The 25,931-nt window shown below is 40.0% G+C and overlaps 4 protein-coding genes across 5 annotated transcripts; 2 read left to right on the forward strand and 2 right to left on the reverse strand.

The window, feature by feature from the left end:
* Window positions 1–176: 176 nt before the first annotated feature.
* Window positions 177–5,876, forward strand: LOC149658728 (malonate--CoA ligase ACSF3, mitochondrial-like). Its single transcript, XM_089844371.1, has 6 exons — window positions 177–856; window positions 906–1,138; window positions 1,213–1,370; window positions 1,488–1,633; window positions 1,701–1,940; window positions 2,011–5,876. The coding sequence occupies exons 1-6, from the start codon at window positions 280–282 to the stop codon at window positions 2,388–2,390; spliced, it is 1,734 nt and encodes a 577-aa protein (XP_089700497.1). The 5' UTR covers window positions 177–279; the 3' UTR covers window positions 2,391–5,876.
* On the reverse strand, window positions 2,575–16,303 carry LOC149658729 (terminal nucleotidyltransferase 4B-like). The gene is made up of 11 exons (XM_089844370.1): window positions 15,942–16,303; window positions 15,475–15,809; window positions 13,130–13,253; window positions 12,946–12,992; window positions 11,378–11,498; window positions 10,283–10,378; window positions 10,058–10,198; window positions 9,767–9,980; window positions 8,805–9,114; window positions 8,608–8,737; window positions 2,575–8,007 (listed from the first exon to the last, which is right to left on the reverse strand). Exons 1-11 carry the CDS (start codon window positions 15,978–15,980, stop codon window positions 7,456–7,458), a joined length of 2,109 nt encoding a protein of 702 aa, XP_089700496.1. The 5' UTR covers window positions 15,981–16,303; the 3' UTR covers window positions 2,575–7,455.
* A 2,485-nt stretch (window positions 16,304–18,788) lies between these two features.
* On the forward strand, window positions 18,789–23,764 carry LOC149658730 (uncharacterized). The gene is made up of 10 exons (XM_089844373.1): window positions 18,789–19,647; window positions 20,200–20,565; window positions 20,636–20,706; window positions 20,770–20,845; window positions 20,943–21,098; window positions 21,219–21,356; window positions 21,429–21,863; window positions 21,935–22,165; window positions 22,226–22,393; window positions 22,453–23,764. The coding sequence occupies exons 1-10, from the start codon at window positions 19,327–19,329 to the stop codon at window positions 22,606–22,608; spliced, it is 2,118 nt and encodes a 705-aa protein (XP_089700499.1). The 5' UTR covers window positions 18,789–19,326; the 3' UTR covers window positions 22,609–23,764.
* Window positions 23,765–23,773: 9 nt separating this feature from the next.
* Window positions 23,774–25,307, reverse strand: LOC149658731 (uncharacterized). Of its 2 annotated transcripts, none has more exons than XM_089844375.1 (4): window positions 25,042–25,307; window positions 24,714–24,972; window positions 24,127–24,227; window positions 23,774–24,059 (listed from the first exon to the last, which is right to left on the reverse strand). In XM_089844375.1, exons 1-4 carry the CDS (start codon window positions 25,173–25,175, stop codon window positions 23,777–23,779), a joined length of 777 nt encoding a protein of 258 aa, XP_089700501.1. In that variant the 5' UTR covers window positions 25,176–25,307; the 3' UTR covers window positions 23,774–23,776. The 2 variants fall into 2 exon arrangements, with proteins under 2 accessions (XP_089700501.1, XP_089700500.1); XM_089844374.1 differs by having other exon boundaries at window positions 24,127–24,254; window positions 25,042–25,304.
* Window positions 25,308–25,931: the final 624 nt, after the last annotated feature.

The raw sequence follows: 25,931 nt of genomic DNA on the forward strand, positions 1-25,931 counted from the left end.
TTTTGAAATTTTCTGCCCAAAACACAAAAAAAAAAACATTTCTTTTTAACCTGATCTAAGCCAACCTAACGTAACCACGCCTAACCCAAACGAGCAAAGCCGCGTCATAAAGACGCAACTGTATGAGCATTGAGCATAGCCGAGGCTAACCAGCTTAGTTAGAATATTTTTAAAATAACTTTTCACTAGGCCTAAGCAAAAATCAAATCGCGTTGACTGACAAATTTGACTCGATTATCAATTTAAAAAAAGGTGCCCCGTAAAGTGGGCACCCGCAAAATGGTACCCGCACTTACCGTAACTGCTGGGACATCATTCAACTCTTCCAAAATTTGTCTCTTAACCAAATTCGCCGCTAGAAATTTGACGGGTTTCCCAACTTTTCCACCAAAGTTCGAAAATATATACGAAAAAGCGAAATACTTTGGGGACCATACGGCAATCGTAGACCACTTAGGCAAATACACATACGCGGATTTACTCCGTCTCAGCGATCAATTCGCCAAACGACTGGGCGAAATTGAACCGGACAATGTCCAAAGAGATCAAAAGAAAATCGCCTTTCTTTGTCCGAGTGACTTAACTTACGTCACGACGCAATGGTCATGTTGGAAACGCGGCTTTGTGGCCGTCCCCCTCTGCGATAAACATCCACCCAACCTCTTAAAGTATTACGTCAATGACGCGAAATGCCAAGCCCTGATAACGACGGAAGGCTTTCAAAATGTATTAAAACCCATTGCCCATCAGCTCAAAATACCCATCATCCAAATCGAACACCCGAATAAAGTTGTTGATTCATCGGAGGGTACGCCCCCACCCCCCGAGTACGCCATCCGGAAACCTGAATCCGCAGGTACCCGAATACGTCACAAAAAACACATTTCACCTTCCGGTAAATTTAGCCATGTTTGTGTATACTAGCGGAACGACGGGTCCTCCCAAAGGGGTCATTCTATCGCGTCATAATCTTCACGTTCAAGCCAGCGCCGTCAACGCCGCCTGGGAAATTAGTTCAAATGACGTCATCATACACGCCCTACCCTTGCATCATTTGCACGGAATATTAAATGGTCTAATTAGCCCTCTTTACGCCGGGGCCAGCGTCGTTCTACTTCCCAAGTTTGACGCTAAAGAGGTACTAAAGGGGGTGAAACTGCCGCGGTAGATTCTCTCGGTGATTAAATACTGAAAGAAATATCTCAATGGTAGATTTGGAGTTGGTTTCTCGGGGAACGGTCAGTTCAACCGACGGTATTTCACGGGGTGCCGACGATGTATTCGTTTTTAATCGAGGAAATGAACAAATCCTTAGCGACGAGTTCGCGAAAGTTGGATTTCGTTCGGGACCATTGTAAATCAAAGATCAGGTACTTAGACAGATCGTCAATCGTTCGTTTCGCGTCTTGGCCCAAAGTTTGTCACTGAAATGTCTCGCTTTTCTCGAAAGAAACTGAAAGAGTTTTTTTTAACTAAATAAATTTAAGGTTCATGGCGTGTGGTTCTTCCTCATTGCCAACGCCGATTAGTCACGAATGGGAAAGATTAACCGGGCATTCGTTGATTGAACGTTACGGTATGACCGAGTTGGGAATGGTTCTTACCAATCCACTACGCGGCGAAAGAAAAGCGGGTACGCGCGATACGCGATGGCTTGGTGTAACGACCAATTGAATGATCTTATTCATTTTCGATGACAGGTAGTGTCGGACTACCTTTTCCGGGAATCCAAGCCAGAATTGGCCAACGGATTAATGATGACGACGAACCTAGGGAGTATAAGGTACTTGTCCAAGGAAATGACTCGAAAACCGAGGTCATAGTTGAAAACGGCGGCATTGGGGAACTGCAAATTAAAGGTCCGAACGTATTCCGAGGATATTGGAATCGAGCCAAAGCGACGGAGGAATCATTTACCAAAGACGGTTGGTTCAAGACTGGTGAGTCCGTCAAGGGGCCCCCGTTTATCCTACAAAGCGGCGGCGCTTGATGGTCTTTGGTAAATTCTAGGCGACACCGCGCAGTATATAAATGGGAGTTATCGGATCTTGGGTCGGACATCGGTTGATATCATCAAAAGCGGTGGTTATAAAATCAGCGCCTTGGACGTAGAATGTCACTTACTGGCCAACCCCAAAATCAAGGAATGCGCCGTTTTGGGTCTTCCCGACGCCGCTTGGGGTCAGATCGTCGTGGCGGTTGTCGTTCCCGCTCAAAGCCTAACTTTGGAAGAAGTTAGGGAATGGTGCCGAGATAAATTGCCGCATTATAGCCTACCGAGAGCCCTAAAGTGTTTAAACGAGTTGCCTAAAAATTTATTGGGCAAAGTAAATAAGCGTCAACTCACCAAACAAATTTCCGCCGATAAACTTGGGACTGACGCGCCTTAAAACACCTTTTCAGTAAGTACCCCCCCCCCCTGTAGTCGTTACTTCGTCTCGTTTCGCGCACTAGCTGAATATTTTTAAAATCTCCATTTATCTAAACCTTTAGGCATTTTATAAATTATCTACACGTTGACGTTTATTGTTGTTTAAATAAAAGGCACCGAGCTGAAATAATTATCTTTAGACGTGCTTTTTTTGAATTTTTACTTTTTTTGGTAATCATACAAATTTACACGTGGCTCATTTGTTTTTCAAAACGTTTTGAAGCTGTACACGCAGTATCAAAAACATACACGCAAACATTCACGCCATTTTTTTTGAATGAGTTTTGTCAAATGAGTGCGCAACGAAATATTTGACTAAAACGTAAGTTACCACCGAATAAAAACATGGCCCAATCTTTTGATATTGCGCCATTTTGTTTTTTTTTTTAAAAAAAGCCGCGCTTCTAAAATTGTTTGTTTTAAAGTTGGACCAGAATTAGCACTCTTTTGGTTTTACGGGGGAAGTGGGTAGTGGGGGCGGGGGGCAGGGGGCTATAAATTAATAATCAAATTTGGCACACGGCGGGCCCAACAAAAGTTGTTATTTAAGGATTTACAAGTATCCTTAAAAATTAAAAGAATTAGCGCTAAACCACTCGTGAAATTTGTAGTATGAAGTGCTTTTCAAACTTGGCCGCTATCCTAGCTACTTGGAAATCAACCTTTCGTTTAGTCGACACACACGAGCGTCCATAGATATCATTTTAGACGCTAAATCGGTCCGGCGTTTGTTTGTTTAAAAATCTGGCCTATTTTGCGAATGTGACAATATAATATCGTCATCAAAACGGAGGAGGAAAAATTTTGCAATAGAGCTATCTCAGAAGCCGTCGTGCGACGTCACCCACGCTATTTGCCCATAGAACCAAAGCGGTACCAAACATGGCCGCCCACTGCCAAAGCCAAACCCGTGACGTTTTAAGTAGGCACTGACGTCACAACTGAGATAGAAGTTTAAGGTAACATTTGCTAGTCTAAAGTCTATCGCCGCTCGCGCCTTCGGTAATTGAAGAAAACCCTTATCGTAGTTTAGCTAGTACAAGAATTGAACAGTAACTTCATAATGTTCGTTCTGTATGCTTGACACTTTGCGCAAGTACATTGTCGAGCAAAGAGCCAATTGACCACGAACGTCAAAGCACGTGTTGTTCCCTCTGTATTTTCCTAGGACTAGCTCCTCCCTGTCAGACTAGGAACCTAAGTCCATCCATACTTTAGCAGAAACGGGCATTAGGCCTAGCTGGTACGTGAAATTTAGCGAGTGGTTAGCGCTAAAGCCAAACACTTCTTTTTTGTTCATTTTAAAATCCCCGTATAATCTTTTTCTTTAAATATATTTTTTTGTTTCGTGATTGCCAAATATTTTAATAATTCTTCCAATTCAGAATTGAATTAAGTAATTATCTTAAACACCATTAACAATTTTTTTTTTGTCTTCTTATTTTTCAACTTAACACGTTAATTTGTTTTTTAAAAAAATAATTTATTTGGACACCATCTTCCTCCCTTGGTATTACTGCCCTACAGAAAGCCCAAAACAAATTTACTAAACTAACTCAAAAATTAGCTAAACTCCCAGCCCCTTCTCGATTAGAAAAACTTAAAATTGATCCCGTCATTATCCGCCATAAAATTAACAACCTATGTTTACTTCATGACTTCTTTAATAACAAATTGGCACTTAACGTTGAAACTTTTTTCCACCCTGCACCGTATCCCTCTACCCGTGGACACTCCCTTAAACTTGCAAAACCACGCGCCCTGACGTCTATCCGCCAACATCATTTCACCCACACTGTCATCTCAGATTGGAACGCACTCCCTGAATCTATTATTACCATCTCAGATAAATCAAAATTTCGCGCTAAGTTATCGGCTCACTTCAATAATACCCCAAATTGACCTGTAGTCATACCGTTTTTTACTTTGTTACTTATCTTTTTTTCTACTTTGTCACTTATTTTTTTTTTTTTTTTTACTTTGTTACTTATCTCTTTTTGTTTTTTTTCTTTTTTTACTAATGTATAACTAAATCGTTAATCTCTGTATAACTAAATCGTTAATCTCTCTCGGTTGTACTAACCAAGCTCTAATGGCTTACCTGTACTGAACTAAATAAATAAATAAATAGGTAATAGATAGGTAATATACGTTATGGGGGCGGGGGGGGGGGCGGGAAATTGGTTTCAAGCGTTGCCTACGTTAATCAAGGCCTGTGCGCGGCGCCGATTTTTATTTTTATTTTGGCAATTTAAGTTGCCAAATTCTCTCACCTGAGGCGCTATTAGCTGGACCTAATAATATTTTGAAATGTTCATTTTCTCGCGTTTGAAATTTGAAATGTTCATTTTCTCGCGCTTGGAACTTGAAATGTTCATTTTCGCGCGCTTAGAATTTTAATTACTCATTTTCGCGCGCGTTTCGGTCCATCTATCAATGCCGTCTCGCGGTAAAATAGGGAGAAAATAAGAAGCCGCGTTCAGGGCCGGAAATAAGAAAAATCTGTTATAGGACATGTGTCCAGTGACCCCCTGTTTGACTGGAAAATTTATAGGACAGTGTCCACTGGAGTGTGTGAAAATGGGTGTCGCTTCTCCATAGTCCAGGTATTAAATCTTCGGAAAATTTATAGGTCAAAATGTCCAGTGACCCCCTTAGTTTTTAAAAAAATTATGGGACATTTCAAAATTTTATTGGACAATGTCCAGTGTCCTGTGCTTATTTCCGGCCCTGGCCGCGTTTCTTAAAAGTAACCCCCCCTCGAAGCTACCGCGCACAGGCCTTGATTAACGTAGGCAACGTTTCAAGGGTTTGTTTTTTAACTGTTAATTAGCATTATTATAATTAATTACTTAAATAATCTACCGCGTTTTAACGAAATTAAGAATTAATCGCGGATCATAATATAGGAATAGGAATGCTTCAAATCAAATTTAAAAATATCCTAAAGTGACAACGAAACAAACACGACGTAAATATTTGTTTAAACCTAGTTTTTAAATTAAATAACGTTTAATTTTAAAAACTAAAATGATCTCTGGTTAATTAATTCTATAATTGAATATTAGTTAGTACTATCTAGAGGTGGGATATAACCATATAACTATTAAATAACGAGTAGAATAAATCTCTATAATGAATGATTGATAAGTTACACGGGCTCGGAGTTTTCATTTTGTTTTTGTCCTCAATTATTTACACGTACGCGTTGTTTATTTCGACTTTTACAAAATACGCCCAGGTAAAAATTTGGCGCCAAATAATAATTGAGCGTTAAATTAAATAAGTATGGCGTCATTAAAATACCAGAGCGGGGGATGGCGGGGGCGGGGAAATTCGTTTTAACAAACAAACTTAACGTAACGTAACGTAATAATTAACCCCTTTGGGTTGGCGTTTACGTTTCAGGAGAGAAAAAGTAAACTTTGAAAAAGAAAAAAAAAAACAAGTCTATAGTTTTGTTGTTTTTTTTACATATGATTATGTACATATATATTTTATATACATTTTATGTAAATTTTTGTACATAAGTTTTTGTTTTTGTTTTTGGTTGATCGCGTAACGAAGGTGAGAAATTTGGGAAGAAAAAATTTAACACGAGTATTTTTTTTTCTTTGTAAAATATAAATCGGAACAAAAAAAAAAAAAAAAAAAACCAAATCTTAACGTTATTTTTTTTTTTAACTCAATACAATAATATTGTCATTACACCGTAGATTCATTTGTGTTTTTTTTTCATAATATTTTGTTTTTAATCCTTACTAAATAATCTAATAAGGCAAAAAGTTTTTTAAATTTTTTTAAATTTTTTTTAGTATACTCTTAATTTTATAAATTTTTTTTGGGGCTTTATTTTATTTTTTTTTTTTTAAGTTTTTTGGTTAAATAACACTGGTCAAGGCGGAGTTAAAAAGAAGACGGAGGAAGCGCGCGCTAATGTACCCGGGATCCAAAGCTTTTCGTAAAATAAGTTAAATGTTAGATACCGCGTTTAAAATTAACATTATTAAGTAGAAAATTACGAATAATTAAAATTAAAATAAAAAAAAAAAAAAAAAAAAAAAAATCGATAAGCCTTAGTCATTCGAGACTGAGAAAACAATTAGGTTATAATTATAATTATACTTAGAGAGCTCATTTTTATTATCAACGGGTCAGAAATTCTAATGATAAGCAACTATTAATTAATTAATTAAAATAAAACTGAAAATCTAACTTGAAAATTAATACCAAGACCGGCGTGACGATGGCGTGACGCGCCAATCTTAGCTATAGCCCCGGAAAATGTAGCTAACTATTTAAACCAACATCCAAGGGTACATTAGCGCTACAATTATGGAGTAATTATGAAAAAAATCACTGGGAAAGGCGGGGTTGGGGGGCGGGGCAAAGTAAATGGAATATAAATTGCAATTGTAAAATATCCGCGGTAAATAAATTCGATAATTAAATATCGTCTGCAACTGGCCCTAATTACTACTATACTAAATGAAATAGGTGATTTTAGGAATGGCTGCTGATATGATAATAAACTCGTCGTCAAATTTTTTTCGCGTAATTTCGTAGTGTTTTATATATACCTCTTTTTTCGAGATACGACTCTTGAGTAAGTAACGAGTAACAAGTAGCCATTCACACACACACACTCACTCACCACGCAAATCGCGACGCGCTATTTCAACTCTTTTAACACAAACTATAGCGGAAAGAAAGGAAGAAAGAAAGAAGAATTTAAAGCAGCAGCTCCACACACATCGAAAAAAAAAAAAAGAAAAAAATGCACTTTTGTATTCGTATTAACATGCCGCAGTTTTGCTTCCTGGAAGACACACTTTACTCTCTCCTCTCTCTTTGTTTGTTTTTTTTGTTTTTTTTATAAATATCCATTATTTAATTTGTTTATTTGTTTGTTTTTGTGGCGTGAAATCGCGCAACAACGAAAAAAAAAATAAAAAGAAAAAAGAGGAGTTAAATTTATAATTACCTAATATATATTCCCGTCCAAGGCCCTCTGTGCACTGACGTTACCGACTCGCGTAGGGTAAATTAGGGGCGGAGTTACGATTGTTATTATTATTATTCAGATTAGCGTGTCCGTTATTGCTATCGGCTTTCCTAACTTGCGGCTTTTTCCTTTTGTTGGCCACGTTTCTGTGATGGTAACGATTGTAAGATATCTGTTCGTTGTTGCTTGTTGCGGCCGAAGAAGAAGAAGAATACTGTCCGTTACTCGATGGGCCTTTGTTATTGGAGAGAGGAGGAGCGGCGCCACTGCCACTGCCACTTTGGTTATTGGATGGCCTGATCCATTGTGGCGAAACAACATTCTCCGTGGCGTTATTGTAACGATTCGTTTTTCGCTGCGAAGAAGAAGTTGTGGCCGCCGCGATCGAAGCGAAACTATGCGGGGACTTTGATGACACTGTCATTTGACTATTGGAATATTTCTCCCCCGTTGCCGCTTTTGGGAGCGACGCCACGGGGGCGGGAAGACCGTCTTTCCCTCCGCCCCCACGTTTTTTGTTGCCCTTGTGGAAATTTCCCCCACCGCGATCATCGGGTACCGAGTCGGAATCCTGTACAAAAGGAAAACGACAACAACGACTCTTATTACGGACTTGCTTAATTACTCGGCCCCGATTGTCGTAGTCCTACGTTTATAGCATGATTGGATGGGGGATAAATTGGACTATAACATACTCAAAGGACATCTCCGTATCTCTAGTAAAAACAGAGTTATGAGCCTCTAAAGTTTAGTGTAATGTTAATCCTATGGAGGGGGTATGTTTGTTTACGTTTTGCTTAATTACTCGGCCCCTGTTTGTCATACCCCTAAGTTTTTAGTATGGTTGGATGGGGGACAAATTGGACTATAACATATTCAAAGGACATCCCCTTATCTCTAATATAACCAGAGTTATGAGCCTCCAAAGTTTAGTGTAATGCTAATCCTATGGAGGGGGGTATGTTCATGAACCTTTTGTTTAATTACTCGGCCCCTGTTTGTCGTAGCCCTAAGTTTTTAGTATGGTTGGATGGGGGACAAATTGGACTATAACATACTCAAATGACATCCCCGTATCTCTAGTAGAACCAGAGTTATGAGCCTCCAAAGTTTAGTGTAATGTTAATCCTAAGGAGGGGGTTGTTCTACTTTGGTTGGAGAGATTGCTTACCGTATCACTGGCTAGGCTGGAGCAGGAACTGGTGACGGATCGGGAGGAGTGACCATCGACTGAAGACGAGCAAGATCCCAAGGAATCTTCGTTTCCGTTTGAGCCTCCGCTCGAAGGGGCTCGACTGTGACTAAACAGAGCGGGATATTTTTCTTTAATTAAGGGCCAGTGGGCGGGGCCCCTTTAAGAAAACTTACTCTTTCGAATTCCTATTTGAACTATTGGTGGTGGAAGTTAAAAGTTCCAGGGGAGGCGGAGTTGATAATGGGCTGTCCGATAAACTGGCCAAAGAATTATTTGACAAAGGAAACATATCTTGAATCCATTGGCGATAAGCGACAACTTCGTCGGTCACTCGGACAACCCGACCGAGAATGCTTTCACCGCGTTCCAGGAACCCTAATTGAAACTGGATCGGTCGGGCCAAACCGTTCAGCACCAAATAAGCGAATTCAAAGGCTTTTTTCACATTCAGAGCTCCGTAAGAACTCTTCCCAATGTCATTACCTACCAAAACAAAATAACAACAACAAAATCACTCTCTCCCTCTTTCTCTCTCTGGGCGATAAAGAGGGCGGGCGCGAGGTGTCACTAACCAGGGTTCATTTTGGAAAACAAATTTCCCTGAGTTTTCCAAGTTTTTCCTCCTATATGGAGTATCCTATGGTTCAAATGTTAACGATGGAAGAAGGGGGGAATAGGACTATAACATAATCAAAGGTCATCCCCGTATCTCTAATATAACCCGAGTTACGAGACTCCAAAGTATAGTGTAATGCTATTCCTATGGAGGTGGGTATGTTTGTTTACGTTTTCCTTAATTACTCCGCCCCTGTTTGTCATAGCCCTAAGTTTTTAGTACGGTTGGATGGGGGGCAAATAGGACTATTACATAATCAAAGGACATCCCTGTATCTCTAGTAGAACCAGAGTTATGAGCCTCCAAACTATAGTGCAATGTTAATCCTATGGGGGGGGGGTATGTTTATGAACATTTGCTTAATTACTCGGCCCCTGTTTGACGCAAATTTCCCAGATTTCCCTGAATTTTACTAAAAATTCGAAATTTCCCTGGAGGTTTTTGTCAACTATTTATTTCCCTGAGTGTTAAAAGGTTTTCCCTGTTTTCCAGGCTTGTATGAACCGTGCAGTAACTTACCGGGTAAGAGAGGGTCCTCTATGCATAATATGGAAGGTCGATAACCGTCGGACATGGCGCGTTGCACTTCCTCTTTGGTAATATAGGAACCACCATCTTTTATTCGAATGCCCGTTCGAAAATAATTAAAATGTCTTCCGTACAACTCGAAGAACTCAATTAGAAGAACACCGAGATTCGTTTCAGCCGACGCCGAGTCGTTTCTCGGATGAAGCTAAATGAAGCGAAAGGGTTAACGAGAGGTTAAAGGGCACGCCGGTAATTTCCAAGGGGGGGGGGTCGAGCGCGTACCTGCAAAAAACTAACCGCCATCAGAATCAAGCTGTAGGAACTAATACCACCGGTGAAAACTTCATTGAGATCTCTTTGAAGTAAGAACTGTTTCAAAACTAAGACCAATTTGGGTAGTGTCGGGTACATTTCTTTAAACTCCTGCCAGTTCGGGATAAAAGAAGAAAGAAAAAAAAAACAACATTTTACGTCATTTTACCGATTTTAGCCGATATCATCTCGTACCTTTATTAATTTGGCACTTTTAACTCCATTGTTCATGTTAAAGCTGATATCTACCTTAACATCTGTCTTGGAATCGGTCAGTTTGACTATCGGGACCTAAATACAAACCACGCCCCCCAAATATTTCATTCTAGATTCTCGTCAAATATTTCGGATTACGCGATGTATATAAAGAGTAAATCAACTAGAAGTAAGTAACTCTCCGCAGAAGTAAGATAAGGGACTAGAAGTACTGAGCTAACCAAATTCTTCACTCGGCGAAAGTGAATATTCTTGATAGCGCACCAACGGTTGGCCCTCTGGTAGCAGTTTCAGAATTTCCCTCTCCAAAACGTGAGACGCTCTCGGGGAGGCGGTAGACGGGGGCCGAACTAGGTTCAAGCACCCGCTCGTCCGTGTACACCCCCGGTTTTAGGTTGAGGGGAACGGGGGTAGGAAATGTTGTTGGAACTCGACCAACCTGGTTTTCTCAGTCTAGTGTAGGCGCAGGGATGGAAGCGGCGAATAAAATCCTCAAACAGGGTTCGTACAAAATTTTCACATTGAAAATCCCTGACTTTTCCAGGTTATCCCTGACCAAATTTTCGCAATATCCCTGACCATTTTAAGGTATTTACCGGGCCCACTTCATCACACCACGCTCATATTTAGCATTGCTCGAAGTATGGTTTGAAATACCAAATGAAATCCCTGACATATCCCTGACTTTTTAGGAAAAACTTTAAAATCCCTGACTTATTCCCCTATTTTCCATATCCCTGACTTATCCAGGTTATCCAGGTACCGTACGAACCCTGTCAAATTTTGTTCACTAGTGCCAGGATCTACTACCAATGCTAGAGCTCTTTACTTCTAGTCTCTTATCTTACTTCTGCTTATATTTATTTACTTCTAGTCATAATCTTAAAGGAACAATACAATCTACTACAATTAGAGCAATAAAATGATCAATTTTTACGCGTTATTATTATTATCGTCATCAAGTAAGGCTGATCTTTCTAAATTCGATAAGTTCAACCTTGACAAGGTTGAACGTCTCGAAAATCTAGCAAAAACGAAGCGCGCGATAATAAGATAAAAAGTGGAAAAACTTACGGAGGCCTTATCTAGCACTTTAATCGAATCGGCAAAGGCAATTTGGTTGTCTATCAGGGCTTTTTCTAAGGTCCACAGCGGTAGCGTTTCCCATTTCCCAATCACCACCAAATCAATATCACTTTTGGGTAGTCAACAGTCTCATTTTATTCAAGCTTCATTTTGATATTGTCAAAAATTGAAAAGGGCTTCCACCAAGTCACCGTTAACGCCTTAAATATATCCCCCACCCCCTTGAAAATTAAGGGTTAATTCATACAACTTTTGGAAAACAAATTTCCCTGAGATTTCCAGGTTTTTCCTTGTATATGGAGTATCCTATGGAGCAAATGTTAACGAAGGAGGAGGACGGGTCAAATATGACTATTACATAATCAAAGGACATCCCCGTATCTCTAATAGAACCAGAGTTACGAGTCTCCAAAGTATAGTGTAATGTTAATCCTATGGAGGGGGGTATGTTTGTTTATGTTTTGCTTAATTACTCGGTCCCTGTTTGTCGCAGCCCTAAGTTTTTAGTATGGTTGGATGGGGGACAAATTGGACTATAACATACTCAAAGGAAATCCCCGTATCTCTAGTAAAAACAGAGTTATGAGCCTCCAAAGTTTATTGCTAAAAATCAAAAGTAACCTAATAACAATAAGTAAGACAAAAAATAAGTTGTCGAAGATATTGAGGTAGCCTCATGTTTAAAGTATCCTTGTATGGGGAGCAAATAGGACTATAACATCTTCAAAGGAGATCCCCGTAGCTCTAGTAGAACGGGAGTTACGAGCCGTTCAGTGTTAAAAATCATAAGTAACATAATAACAATAAAGAGGCGATACCATAAGTTGACGAACATTTTGCTTAATTACTCGGCCCCTGTTTGTCATAGCCCTAAGTTTTTAGTATGGTTGGATGGGGGATAAATTGGACTATAACATACTCAAAGGACATCCCCGTATCTCAAGTAGAAACAGAGATACGAGCCTCCAAAGTTGAGTGTGATGCTATTCCTATGGAGGGGGTTGTTTGTTTACGTTTTGCTTAATTACTCCGCCCCTGTTTGTCGTAGCCCTAAGTTTTTAGTATGGTTGGATGGGGGATAAATTGGACTATAATATACTCAAAGGACATCCCCGTATCTCTAATAGAACCAGAGTTACGAGCCTCCGAACTATAGTGCAATGTTAATCCTATGGAGGGGGGTATGTTTATGAACATTTTGCTTAATTACTCGGCCCCTGTTTCTTGAAATTTCCCTGATTTCCCTGAATTTAACTAAAATTTCGAAATTTCCCTTAATTTTTGTCAACTATTTATTTCCCTTATTTTTCCCGGTTTTCCAGGTTTGTATGAACCCTGATTAGTTTTCATCCGCAAGAACGGATACAACGAGTCCAAAACTCAAAAACGGGCTTCTTACAACAAACTTTTAGACCACGTTGTCCCCAAAAATCGGAAATCTAGGGAATGCCGCTTAAAATTATCACGATCATAATTCATAATTCGGCAAAAGGCTTAAATTTAATATCAGTTTTTGGTGAAAACCCCTTTGATTTTTTTAAGAAAAACGAAAATACCTGGTAGGTAGGTATAAACCCGTTCGAAAGCTTCCGAATATCTCTACCTGTACGTGGTGGCAAAAATGATATATAAACGTATATATAAGAATACTCTCTCTCTCTCGGCAGAGGTGTTTAATTTTGGGGGCTTGGGTTAGAGGGTTAGGGTAATACACAGGGGTTGCGAAAGTGGGCCAGTTACCTTTGCCAAAGGCCACAGTCCCTGAATGACTCTTCTAATTCTTTCAACCACGTCTAGCCTCATCTGATGTTCCTCCGGTGTTGGGGACATGTATAGATAGAAATCTTCAATTTCATCGTGAAGTCTACAAATATATTAATACACATACACGCATTGGCCTTTACGAGTTTGCTGACGTTTATAAAGAACTAGCTAGCTCAAAGCAATTCTTAGTGACGAAATGAGACCATTTTACGGCGCATTTGCGCTTAAATTTCAGTACGCGCCTGAGGAAATTGGTTTTTACGCTATAGGATAGGCAACTCCCTTTCTCCGACTATCGGGAATGGGCAAAGGGGTGAAAATCTCCCCTACTAAGCGTCAGACCCTCACTTAGCCAATCAGGAGCTTTCCCCCACTAGCCTTTTACTCTGTGAATTTTGCCACCATTTTGGTGGAAAGGGGAGGAGCCAGTTTAAGCCACACCTCTCTGGCAGCTCCCTATATAGAGTAATGTCAGATCTACTATGCAAATGTCATACCATAGAGTAGTGTCGGTAGAGGGGGGAGTAGACTGTGTATCCCTCCCTCTAGGCGCGCTTTTGTAAGAGGGGATACTGTACGCGCCTGGTAGGGGGGATGACACTGAGCTAGAGCTAGATGTCAGTTCTACGTATGCAAACGTCAGACCCTTCTATCTCTTAGCTCAGTGTCATCCCCCCTACCAGGCGCGTACAGTATCCCCTCTTACAAAAGCGCGCCTAGAGGGAGGGATACACAGTCTACTCCCCTCTCTGCCGACACTACTCTATATATATACTTTTCAATATATACTCCGTTCCAGCTTAGGTTGTCTGTACGCGCTAACCTAGGTCTCTATGTAACGTAACTTTGCGCGTGCTTACAACCTAAGCTGGAACGGAGTAAATTGAGAGCTTTCAGTTGGGGGAGGAGCTGAGTGTCTCGTGACATAATTTACGCCGCCATATTGGTGGTGAGTTTAAACTGCGGGAATGAAGCTGAAAACACCAAAAATATTGTGGCTACCAGAACAGCGGTAAGACTTGAGAGGGTGTGACGTACAACTATCCCATCTGAAAGCTCTCTATAGGTAGCTAACAACTGGCTAGGGGGAAGAGATAGTCTGACGTCATGCAGCCAGCCCCCCTCTGGTTGACATTTTTGCGCGTAGAATACTGTTTCCAACCCGCAGTTAGGGGGGATGAAACTCCAGTAAGAGAGATAGAACAGGGTGTGACGTTTCAGGGTCAGAACTGTTAGCTCCCTATAAGGAACAAGCTGTCGCGCGAGATAGGGAGTTGCCTATCCTATAGCGTAAATTTCCTAACGGGTATTCTTTATCCATGGTCTAGTACCGAAATCTTACAACATAAAAAAACAAAATACCTTCGTAAATACGTTTTACTGAAACCAAAGTTCATTGCAATCAAATATTCGCGGTAAATTTCCTCTTAATAATAATAAAAAAAACTCACGACTCACTCACTAATTAATTAATTAATTACCAATTATATAGCGTAAATTATAAATACAATTAAAAGTATAAATAGTTAAAATTCAAAGTTTCTAATAAATAAATAAATGTCTCGCTGATGACGGATTTTCAAACGCTCTTAGCGGGGTGGGACAGTTGAACTTGCCGCGTTTATGAATCACGTGATCAAAAAGGGGGTTAAAAACGGGCCAATAATAATCGCCGCGGGTTGAAAGAAGAGGTCACAAACGCCGATTCCCCCTCTCCGATTAAAATAAGATCCTGACGCATCCGATGGTAAAGTAGGGAAAAAAGCCGGGTGTATTTATAAAAAGGGGGGAAAAATACGTCACTTAGAAGCGGCACTACCACCCTACCACCGGCAATCCTTACTGTGGGAGGGGACTTAAGTCTCGCGCGAAAATTAGGCGCAAAAAAAAAATTGGCATAGAGTCAAACCCGGCAGTGGGAACCGAAGTAAAAAAAAATCTCCTGTCGAAGCTGTTAATAAATCTTTTTATTCAAGCGGAGGAAATTAATTCAAGCTACGAAACTTTGTAGTATAACCTTTAAAAATATTATCTAGGAGCCTGAGTTATGATTGCACGCCGGCCCACGCGAGTAAATAAGTTCGTTTGTTGACCGGGTTAAAGTTCTAAGGGGAAACTGGGAGGGGAGGGGCCGCCAAATCAGCGTGGGGTCGCTTCCTTTTAAAAATGAAAAGGAAGGGGAAAAGGGGGCGAGAAAGATTTTAGGCCTATTTTTACGCGCTTTTAATGATTGTAACTTAGCCGAGTCCGAGTACGACTCGACGGTGCGGCAAAGGCTTAGTGTAAGAGATAGAACGGTGAAAAAAAGGCTACGGACTCACCCTAGAATTCCTTGGCGGTAGACTTTGCCACGCTTTCTCCACGGAGTGCCGCCATATTGACTTATTAGATGGGCATTTTGATTCAACGCGTACGTACTAGCTCGGTTTTCGCGTTTCCTTTTAACGCGGTTGTAATAAGAATTGTCAGTATTGTTACTAATTTCGTTTCTGCAGCTACGTGATCCTTTAATTTGGTCCGTGACCAATCCCGTTGTGCCTTTTATGGGTATATAATCCAGAGTCTTGTTGTAATTGGAGTTGTTTAAATCCATGTTTTCAAAGCCTTGTTCCAGAGTCAGATTCCAAATTCTAGTCCAAAACTCGAGAGCCGGTCCCTATCGCGCCAGCAAAATTAGATCGATTTAGTTTACGTTACGTAAGCCAATATAATAGCTTATTTCCTAACTAAAAATCGGAATGCTAATACCCAAGTTTTTAGGCTTAGATCAATGTAAAAGTAAGCCTACCTTTTGCTCAGGTTGAAACCAACCTATAGCCGGATCCATTCAATTGCTAATAGCCGTTTTTGTAAGCTATTTGCTCCGTAGATATTAACAGTATTACGATTGATTAAACTCTGATTAAAATCAGTAAATTATCAAATACTCTTTTTCGGAAAAACCTTGGAGATAAATGCCCAGTAATTTGACTCTGTAGTACGAGAGAGAGAACAGCTCCTTTAAATCCAACTCTTCGGAGCGACTCTGCAAGCGAGCGGGAGTGGTGAAAAAGAAAAAGCGTGTTTAACGCGCATGCGTGACTATTTGTTTTTGGACGATTCCATAATTTGTACGCGCCCCTAATCCCCCTATATTTTAAGCCTTTCACCCGGTTTAGGCTTAAATTTTCGCGGGAAAGTGATTTCAGTTTCAGTAATTCTAAGAATTAGTTAAATGTTCGAAACTTGGTTTTATATTCCCGTTGTCACGAGGTCTTAGCAGATATAATATTTTGTAGAGTCCGTTGTATTTTATTAAATAGAAATACCTAAACGATATATTTTTTGCCACGGTCTAAGACCTCAAATTATTGGGAAATCAAGAAATGAACAGTGATGCCATTGAGTTAAGAAAAATTACAACTAGAGTGGCCTTTGTGTTCACCTGCCTATTGGGGTATGTGGGACACTTTTGAAAACATTGGGACGGACGGACAGCGACCAAGTTTATCACTCGATGGTGTCGCCATCTCGAAGCCTAGATAAGAAATGTATAAATACATGTATTCTCGAAATCAGTCAAATTTCCCGCCTTTTCTTTTACTTCCCTTGGTTGCACCGGGATGGCGCCACAAGCGCGTGATATAGTTAATTGGATCTTATATTCTAGACTTCTAGTCCATCTAGTGGATGCAACGCCACTCTAGTGGTAATTTTCTCAACTAAGGGAATGTATTTTCGTCTGCTTAACTGATCGTCTTTAGTAATGAGGTCACTTATTTCGGTAATTTAATGTTTTGAAAATATTAAAAACAGTATCAGGGCTACCAGCTAATGTGAATCCAACGTAATAAGTTAATTTGATGAAAGTTTTCCATTTTTTTATGTTGAAATTGTTGGCTTTGAATAAAATATTTCTCCCCGTGGAATTTCCCTAGATTTAGCAAATTTTTGGTAGAATTTCCCTTTTTGCCGTTTTCAGGGGTGAAAATTTCCCTAGATACATAGTTTACAGGCATGGAGGATTCCTACCATTAACACAAGGATATCAAGCGACTTAGAGTGTAAAATCGTCTGCTATTTTACACTCTAAGTTGCCTGGTCTCCTTTTGCAAATGGTATGAATCCTCCTTGCGTGTAAACTATGTATATGGGAAATATCCCTCAATCTGGCATCACTGGAAATGAAAGCTAAACTACCGGTCTAACCAGAGAGAATTTACAAATTAGTAAATTGGCCATATGTCTAATCAGCGCCACTAGCGGATGGTCTGAAAACTACTCCCATAGAGTCTAGGTATATTTAAGCGGGTTTGCAGAATTGGCCATATGTCTAATCAGCGCCACTAGCGGATGGTCTGAAAACTACTCCCATAGAGACTAGGTATATTTAAGCGGGTTTGCAGAATTTCCGCCAGGTGGCTCGAACGCCGCGCCATCTGACGGAAATTCTGCAAACCCGCTTAAATATACCTAGACTCTATGGGAGTAGTTTTCAGACCATCCGCTAGTGGCGCTGATCAGGAATAAGGCTAATTTCCGCCAGGTGGCTCGAACGCCGCGCCATCTGACGGAAATTCTGCAAACCCGCTTAAATATACCTAGACTCTATGGCAGTAGTTTTCAGACCATCCGCTAGTGGCGCTGATTAGACATATGGCCAATTCTCTGGTCTAACCGCTGCAGACAGTCACAGTAACTTATCCTGTGGTTTCAAGAAGATGATTAGATTCTCGTTAAAACAACTTATTTCCGTTCCTAACACTCTGTTCCTACAAAAAAAAACTTGCGTAGCCGGAAAGGAAGACGAATACTTACTTTACGTCGTTCCGTAGTAGAATCTTATAAACCGCTTTTAAGCCTGTCGAACACCCTCGCTATATACCACTTCGATGTAACTAAGAGGTAAAGACACTTTGCCTTCCGTCCCGCGTTTTACCTCCTGCGTGTGGATCATGATTGTCTAGAAGACGCGTATGTCCCGTTACTGCGGGTTACATACCCCCTTGTTTACGTCGAAAGGGTCTATTCGCGGTACGTTCATAGAGATACCATGGATAAAGAATGCGCGTGGGGAAATTTGTTTTCACTCTAGAGGATAGGCAACTCCCTATCTCGGGGGACAGCTTATTCTGTATATACTCTGTTACAACATCGGTTGTCAGCACGCGCAAATATATTTCTCTATGGAACGTAGCTTTGTACGTGCTGTCAAGAGACAAAAAACTTCAGGATCTTCAGGATTTAAAATATCCGCGAGTTTTTTAGCTCGAGTGCACGGACCTCTAGGCTTTAGTTTCAAATACGTGTGAAATTGCCTACAGCCTACTACACGTATTTGAAACTAAGGCCTAGAGGTCCGTGCACTCGAGTTAAAAAACTGGCGGATATTTTAAATCCTGAAGATCCTGAAGTTTTTCGTCTCTTGACAGCACGTACAAAGCTACGTTACATAGAGTAATAGCTTTGCGCGTGCTGACAACCGATATTGTAACAGAGTATATACAGAATAAGCTGTCGCCCGAGATAGGGAGTTGCCTATCCTGTAGAGTGAAAACAAATTTCCTCACGCGCATCCTTCATCCATGGAGATACGGTACGTTGATCTGTACGCCCCCCCCCTCCGTTAAACAAGTTGCCCCAGGCCATAATTTCACGATTCTATCTCGGCGTGAATGTTGATGTTTCCTTAAAGGGGCCAGTGCCACCTCGACACGTGTCTATTATGGTTGTTACCCGGCCCTCTATTGTACAGTTTTAAGCGCAGAGTTTTAGAGAATTAGATTTTTTTACTCTTTTCGAATAATTATATTAATTAAATTAAACTGTGATAATGCGCGATTGTTTCATTCGCAAAATAACGGAACGCGCGTCAAAGTAAGCCTAGGACGATCAATCAAACGGAGGAATCCATGCCCACGGGGCCACCGCGGCCTGACTCCTCAGGTGAGGGGAATGCCAATGATGGGTGCTACATCGACATGATTTTTCGCGGTTGACCTACAATCGTATTGCCACCAATTCACTAGAGAAATGAGTATTAAATAAGGCCCACTAATCTCGAATACGTTCCAGATGCTTTAAAGTGACTTATTTGATTTCATCTCTCTGGTGGTGAACTCTGAGTCTGTAATCGCGGCGCGATTCGCGTGTTTTTACTTTTAAGAAAATCGGAATCGGGCATTATTTAAAAAATGTCATTGAAAGAAGCGGAAAGTGGTTCTAGCTGTAGCACGGAAAATGACTTTAAAGTGGCTACTCCGAAAACTGTACGAGGGAAGCGTCATTTCTCTTACCACCACGGTGAAAAACTGTCACGAACTTTATCGGAAGACGGTTCCTTACATTTGGGTGAAAGTTCCCATTTTTCGGATTATTCGAGTATATCTTGGTCCACTCCAATGTTGGATAAGGAAGTTCCACTCGACGTTTTGTTTAGCGCCTTCGTAGATTCGCATCAAAGGCAATTGAAATATATAGAAAAGACTGGTTGGGACGAATCCACTAAATTGAAAGTAAGTATCACCAGAAGTATATAATACTTCTCTTCGAGAGAAGTGTACCACAACGAGGGGTAAGCGTAACGTCACTCTTCCCAACATGGGAACATTTAGAGCAAGGTTACTAAACCGAATCACATTCACGATAAATAGTTCCCTCATCATTACTCTATTAGCGTTTAAATATTTGGCAAGACGCATGCATGCGCTTGTGGATTTTTGTCCCACGTCAAGACAATCAAGGTTTGTGGGATGATTGCTGGGGATTTAGTGCCAAACATGTATAGAATTCACCTTACGGTGCGATGCCCATTTGAACTTAGTTTGATGAGCGGGAAAGCAAACTAAAAGGTGAACACTGAGCCTGGGAAGAATGACGTTACATAACTAAAGTATTAAGAGGATACAGAGTGTCATCCTTCTTCTATTATTATTCCCCTTCTGGTATCAACCCCCCCCCCCCCCAGAGTTTGAGAGTATATTTTTTGAGAGTGATTTCCATCGTGAGAACTTTAAGACACTTCTTTTAAGCACGTTTTGACAAATTTGGGTGCTCTAACTTAACAGGAGAAAGTGCGAGTGTTGGAGAGCTACGTAGCCCAACTAGAAGAGCAGAATGACGTTCTTATCAACACCGCCACTGAACTCGAACGCGAAACGAGGAAGAGAATCTCTCTGATGGAATCGCGACTGAGAAAATCGGCTAAAGCCACGAAAGAAGTGGTGCTACATTTACACGAATACGAGGAACACTTTCGCGATATGGTCATTGAAAAAACGCAAATGGAGTCGGCCATGGAAGACCTGACGCAACAGAGATCGACTCTTAAAGTGGAAAATGGATTTTTAAGAGATCAAAATGCCAATTTGAGGCATGATCTTCACGCCTTACTTCACATCACGCATCAGGCTCGTTCAACTGGTCACTGGGAGGTGAATATTAACTAACCTTTAATTAGTAGTAATATTACCAACCGCCACCTCTTGTTTTACCTCTTTATAGCTCGATTGCGTTACATTTTGCGAGCTTACTCCCGATCAGGTGTTTGGGCCTGTTCGATCCTTTTCGAGAACGTAATTATATTAAGTCTTCTTAATTGTAAGAATTCATTTTAAACGCTGATCCGTCATTTTCAGTCATTCGGGTGAATCATTAGCCGAATATTCTCAAGCCCCAACGGAAGAGATAAGGTCGCGCCTAGGAATTTTGCGAGTAATTCAATCGTCTTCCAATTATTTTTAGCCTTTAAGCGTTAATTTCGATTCAAATTACTTACTTTGAGTCGTTTTCGCTAATCTATTCTTGGCAGCGTGGCTCTCTTTTGACTTCTAGTTGCGGCTCGTTGTCTAATTCGCAGGATGATCTTGTTCCGCCGCCGCTTTCTTCTTCTTCTCAAAAGCCCGATGGTCAACTTCGCAAAGAAGTTCGATATTTGCAAAGGCTGAGAGAACAAGCTCAATTAGAAGTAAGTCTTATTAGAACAGCGGCTTAAAAAAACCTGGCTTTACAAATTGACCGGCGTTCCTCGAAAAAAAACTACATTGGCGCGTGTCTGACTCACTAAAGTTTAGATTTGAATTTTCAGTTGCTAGAAAAAGATAGAATTATTGCCAATCTGGAAACCCAAATCACCACCCTTAATTACGAACTAACCATCCAAAAAGCGGAGTGTGATCGTCATACGCTAGATTTGGCTTTTACCCACGCCTCCCAACCAAGAGTGGTAAATAAAACGATGAACGATTGATCCCTCGTAAGTCGTAATCGATTAACCCCCTCTTCGTTTATATTAAAGGACGCCGCCTCCCCGAAATCTCCGCCTCCAGGCCTTTGTCATAATCATAATCATAATGATTCGGAATGGGCGATTAAAAGTGTCGGAAAGATATTGCCGGATCAGTGCAACGGTCATTCGAGTAGTAGTCGGGAATTGGTTGACGCGAGTGAAGAAGAAGAAGAATCAATTAACGCGATGAAATTATCGAGGGATGTTTGCACTCAAGCTGATTTAACGGAGAATTTGCTGCCTACAATGACTCGCCACGTTCCTACGCTTGAAAAGTATCATCAAAGTACTTGGGCTCAGACTGAAACCAAGTCTATAGACGTCAACGTACAAACTGAAGACGTTAAAAAGGATATCAAGGAAATAGTTGAAAGTTCCGTGGAAAAGATATCGAAAAGTGATTTTGAACAGTTGAAGGAACAGTTACGAAGAGCCGAAGATAATGTAAATATATATACGAAGAAAAAAAGAAGATTCTCAGAGTTGTTTACGAATTTTGTTTTTCTTAAACTTAGGCTTTGGCAAAGGACGTATTAGTCGGGCAACTTCAAACTCATCTTGAAACTTCGGCTAAGGAAGTTGAATTGAAAGATACCGCCTTGAAAAATGTGGAAACAAAGTTGGAAATATCCCGGCAAACTAGCAATCGTTTCAAGGAGAAAATTGTCGAGCTTGAACGAGAGATTCTCGATTCGAAAGAAGAGCTGGCTGAATTGGCCAAACGCGAAGCGAATACGCGACTAAACGTAAGTCTCAGCTAGGAAGCGTACCAGGAATGACGACGGATTAATTTTCTTCTTTCCTAGATTGAAGCCAGAGAAGAAATCATTAAGGAAATAAAAGTACAAGAACAATCCCTTCAAGAACAAAAACGAGTACTTATGATTCAAGTTGACGAACAGGCTGAACAATTAATGAGCCTCGATGAAGAGTTACGATTGGCTAAAAATAAACTCGACCTTTACGAAGCCGAGGTACTAATAAATCCTTTAAAAGTTGTAAAATCATCGAGCACTTCTCGTCCCCTGTCTAGGTTGAACTTCAGAAAGTAACGATACGAAACTTGCGGGAGGCCTTAGTCCGATCTAAACAAGTCAAACTTGATCAGCAGCAGCAACAACAATCTAACGTGCCTAATTATAATATCGCTAGGAGAGCCGTCTCTCAAAGCTCAATTTACGATGTATAACCCGGGCCCTTTTAATAGTTTTAACGCGAAAAAAGTAAAACCCTTTATTTTACAAGTTCTTAGTGTAAAGAAACGAAACAAAATTATTCCCAGGGTTATTATAAATTAGGGGTGTGCGAATACCACTTTTTGGGTATCGAACCGGTTATCGAATACCAAAATATTTTCCTTATCAAATACCGAATCGAATCGAATAGTTTATTCCAAATCGAATACCGAATAGTTGGGCCTTGGTAATTTTTTTCCTTCCCGATTAATCGCGAATAGTTAAGCCTAGTGTTCGCGAATATTTAACCCTAATATTCGCGAATACTAGGCCAACTATTCGCGGTTAATCGGGTAATAACCCTAATATTCGCCAATAGTCAATACAAAGCAAGGAGAAGAACATTTAGAAGCTCCTAAATTTCGAAATACCTCTCCTCATTGGTGGTCAAGTGTTTCTTAAAATATTCCTAGGCACTTGCTGGTAGTTTTTGATGGGAGACAAATAAAATTGGGATAAGATTTTTTTAAATAAGGTGGGTCTCTCTAGTGCCAAGGACCAAAATTTATGGTGGTCGAACTTTAACCGAATAGTCAGTTCGGTATTCGATATTCGAATCGAATAGTGAAAATGGGCTTATCGAATACCGAATCGAATTATTCGGTTCGGTATTCGATCGAATTATTCGATTGAAATGGTTAAACGCACACCTCTATTATTAAATATTCTCTTTTTCCCCAGGTAGTACGCGTTCCCCTATTTCTTACAAAGTACTTTTGCCTTATTAATTAATTTTATCGTTATAGAGAATAAATTCTTGTTTATTTACCACAGAAATGAATAATATATAAGTGTTAATAGATTCTATTTTTATAGGAAGATTAATATTACCGAGTGAATAAATGATCCGGAACAAATTTAATTTATTTAATCCCCTTCCAAAAAATTTCCCAAAAATATTCGACATCTCTTATTAAGTTATTAACAACTTAAATATTCTATGGTCATAAAATTATAACTTATTTCCGCAATAAGATATGAACCTATTCTTATTGGTGCTGATTTTAGCTCAAACCACGCGGCGTTTCGAGCACCTTTTTTTAATGTTGAATACGCCAGGTTGAAATCATGTTTGTTCAATAAATAAAATTTGGAAAAGGGGATCAAAAACTGTCCTGATTTTTATTTTATTGACTGTAAGAAGTCTGCCAAGGTGTGAGGCTTTGGCGAGGCATTTTTGCCGAGCTCAGAAGCCAAAACATCTTTAAACCTTATTTTTCTTTTAGAAATTGGTGAATTTGAAGCGTTTAACGTGGTTTGCGATGACGATTCGCTTTCAAAGGCCAGGCTTTTTAAATTTTGAATTTTTGGTGATAATTTAGTCGAAGCCTCAACTTGGAACATCTTTGAGCCGCGATTGAATTTTTTCTTCCAGTTACGTTTTTCTCGACGAGTTGAAGCTAAACTATAAGTACACTTCGTTTTAATAAACTGGGTAGTTTCGAGGTAAGTTCTGCCTCGTTTAAGCATACTTTGACGTCTTATTTATCAGGTTAGGAACATTACTCTCGCTAGGTATTAGCCTCGTTGCTGCTGCTGCTGAGAGTTTTTGATTTCCGACTATTTTCGTTTTCTTATGGCAAAATAGGCAAGTATGAACCTAGTAAATTAATTATTAAAAGATAGGACTTTAGTCAGGGTTCATACAACTTTTGGAAAACAAATTTCCCTGAGATTTCCAGGTTTTTCCCCATATACTTCCCTGAATTTTCAGGTTTTCCACGTATATGGAGTATCCTATGGTGCAAATGTTAACGAAGGAGGAGGGGTAAATAGGACTATTACATAATCAAAGGACATCCCCGTATCTCTAATATAACCAGAGTTATGAACCTCCAAAGTATAGTGTAATGTTAATCCTATGGAGGGTATGTTGCCTAATTATTAATTACTTGGCCCCTGCTTGACGCAAATTTCCCTGATTTCCCTGAATTTTACTAAAAATTCGAAATTTCCCTGAGTTTTCCCTGAGGTTTTTGTCAACTATTTATTTCCCTGATTTATCCCGGTTTTCCAGGTTTGTATGAACCCTGTTTAGTGGACACTTTCTATTTCATACAAATTTATTTCTCGCCCCCTGGTAGTTTCTTAGCTTCCTTTTTCGTTTTAAGAGTATCGCTAGGCTCTTTGCTTTGCTCAGTTTAAATAACTCTCTGATGGATTTGGTTAATTTCGGCCCGCCTCGCCCTCGAGTTCTTACGAGCCTATTTTCAGAGCTCCAAATTGCTCCGCAGTATAGGCAGTTTGTCATTTCTAACTTTTTGGTAGGACCAAGCTCAATTTGGGGCCAACTAGTGACGATATTATGCATGGATTTGCTGTCAACATTTAATTAGGCATTAGCTTTAAGAATCATTAATATAATTTAGCATTTCTCAAACTTGTACACGTAAAAACTTGACAGTTTAGGACTTAAGCCTTGGCTTATTCCTCCTATTTTCCACAAATACCGCGTAGTTTTTATTAAAATATCTTCTTCTTCATGGTCAAAGGAGTTATTTAGTGTTATATTCAAAGCCATATTTAAAATATGCTGAAGTATTAAACCAAAACTATTAAAATTAAATATGAAACTTCAGGATCTTCAGGATTTAAAATATCTGCGGATATTTAAGATCGGGAAAGTTTGGTTGAACGTCACATAGTGCTGCCACCTTTTGGTGGTTTTTTTCTCACTCTTAATTTTTTTGAGTATGAGTGTATGACCAAGGTCTGACCTTGGATATATGATGTGGGTAGTGGGTGGGCCCTGACTCCCTGAGGAAATCTAACGACGAGCAGGGCCGGAAATAAGAAAAATTTCTTATAGGACGTGTGTCCAGTGACCCCCCTATTTGTCTGGAAAATTTATTGGACATTGTCCACTGGCATGTGCATAAATAGTGTCGCATCTTCATAGTCAAGCTATCAAAACTTCGGAAAATTTATTGGTCAAAATGTCCAGTGACCCCCTTAGTTTTTAAAAAGATTATGGGACATTTTAAAATTATATTGGACAATGTCCATTGTCCTGTGCTTATTTCCGGCCCTGACGACGAGGTTTTTTCGATCTTTCATGCAGTGCTGCCAATGTGTGGGAAATTTCCCACATCGCGGGAAATTTTGGTAAGGTTTTAGGGAAAATTTAGGCTCTGTGGGACAAAGGTAATTTTTTCCCAAAATCGGTCAAATGTGGGAATTTTTCTCTTTAAGTGTTAATAGTGCAGACTGTGCAGTTAAAATTATTGCATTTTCGAAAATTTTGAAATAAATTCGGTGATTTTAAATTTGGCGCGGG

This window comes from Phalangium opilio, unplaced genomic scaffold, assembly GCF_054372755.1.
Source record: "Phalangium opilio isolate 3A_F unplaced genomic scaffold, DU_Popi_V2 ptg000075l_1, whole genome shotgun sequence".
Taxonomy (NCBI): domain Eukaryota; kingdom Metazoa; phylum Arthropoda; class Arachnida; order Opiliones; family Phalangiidae; genus Phalangium; species Phalangium opilio.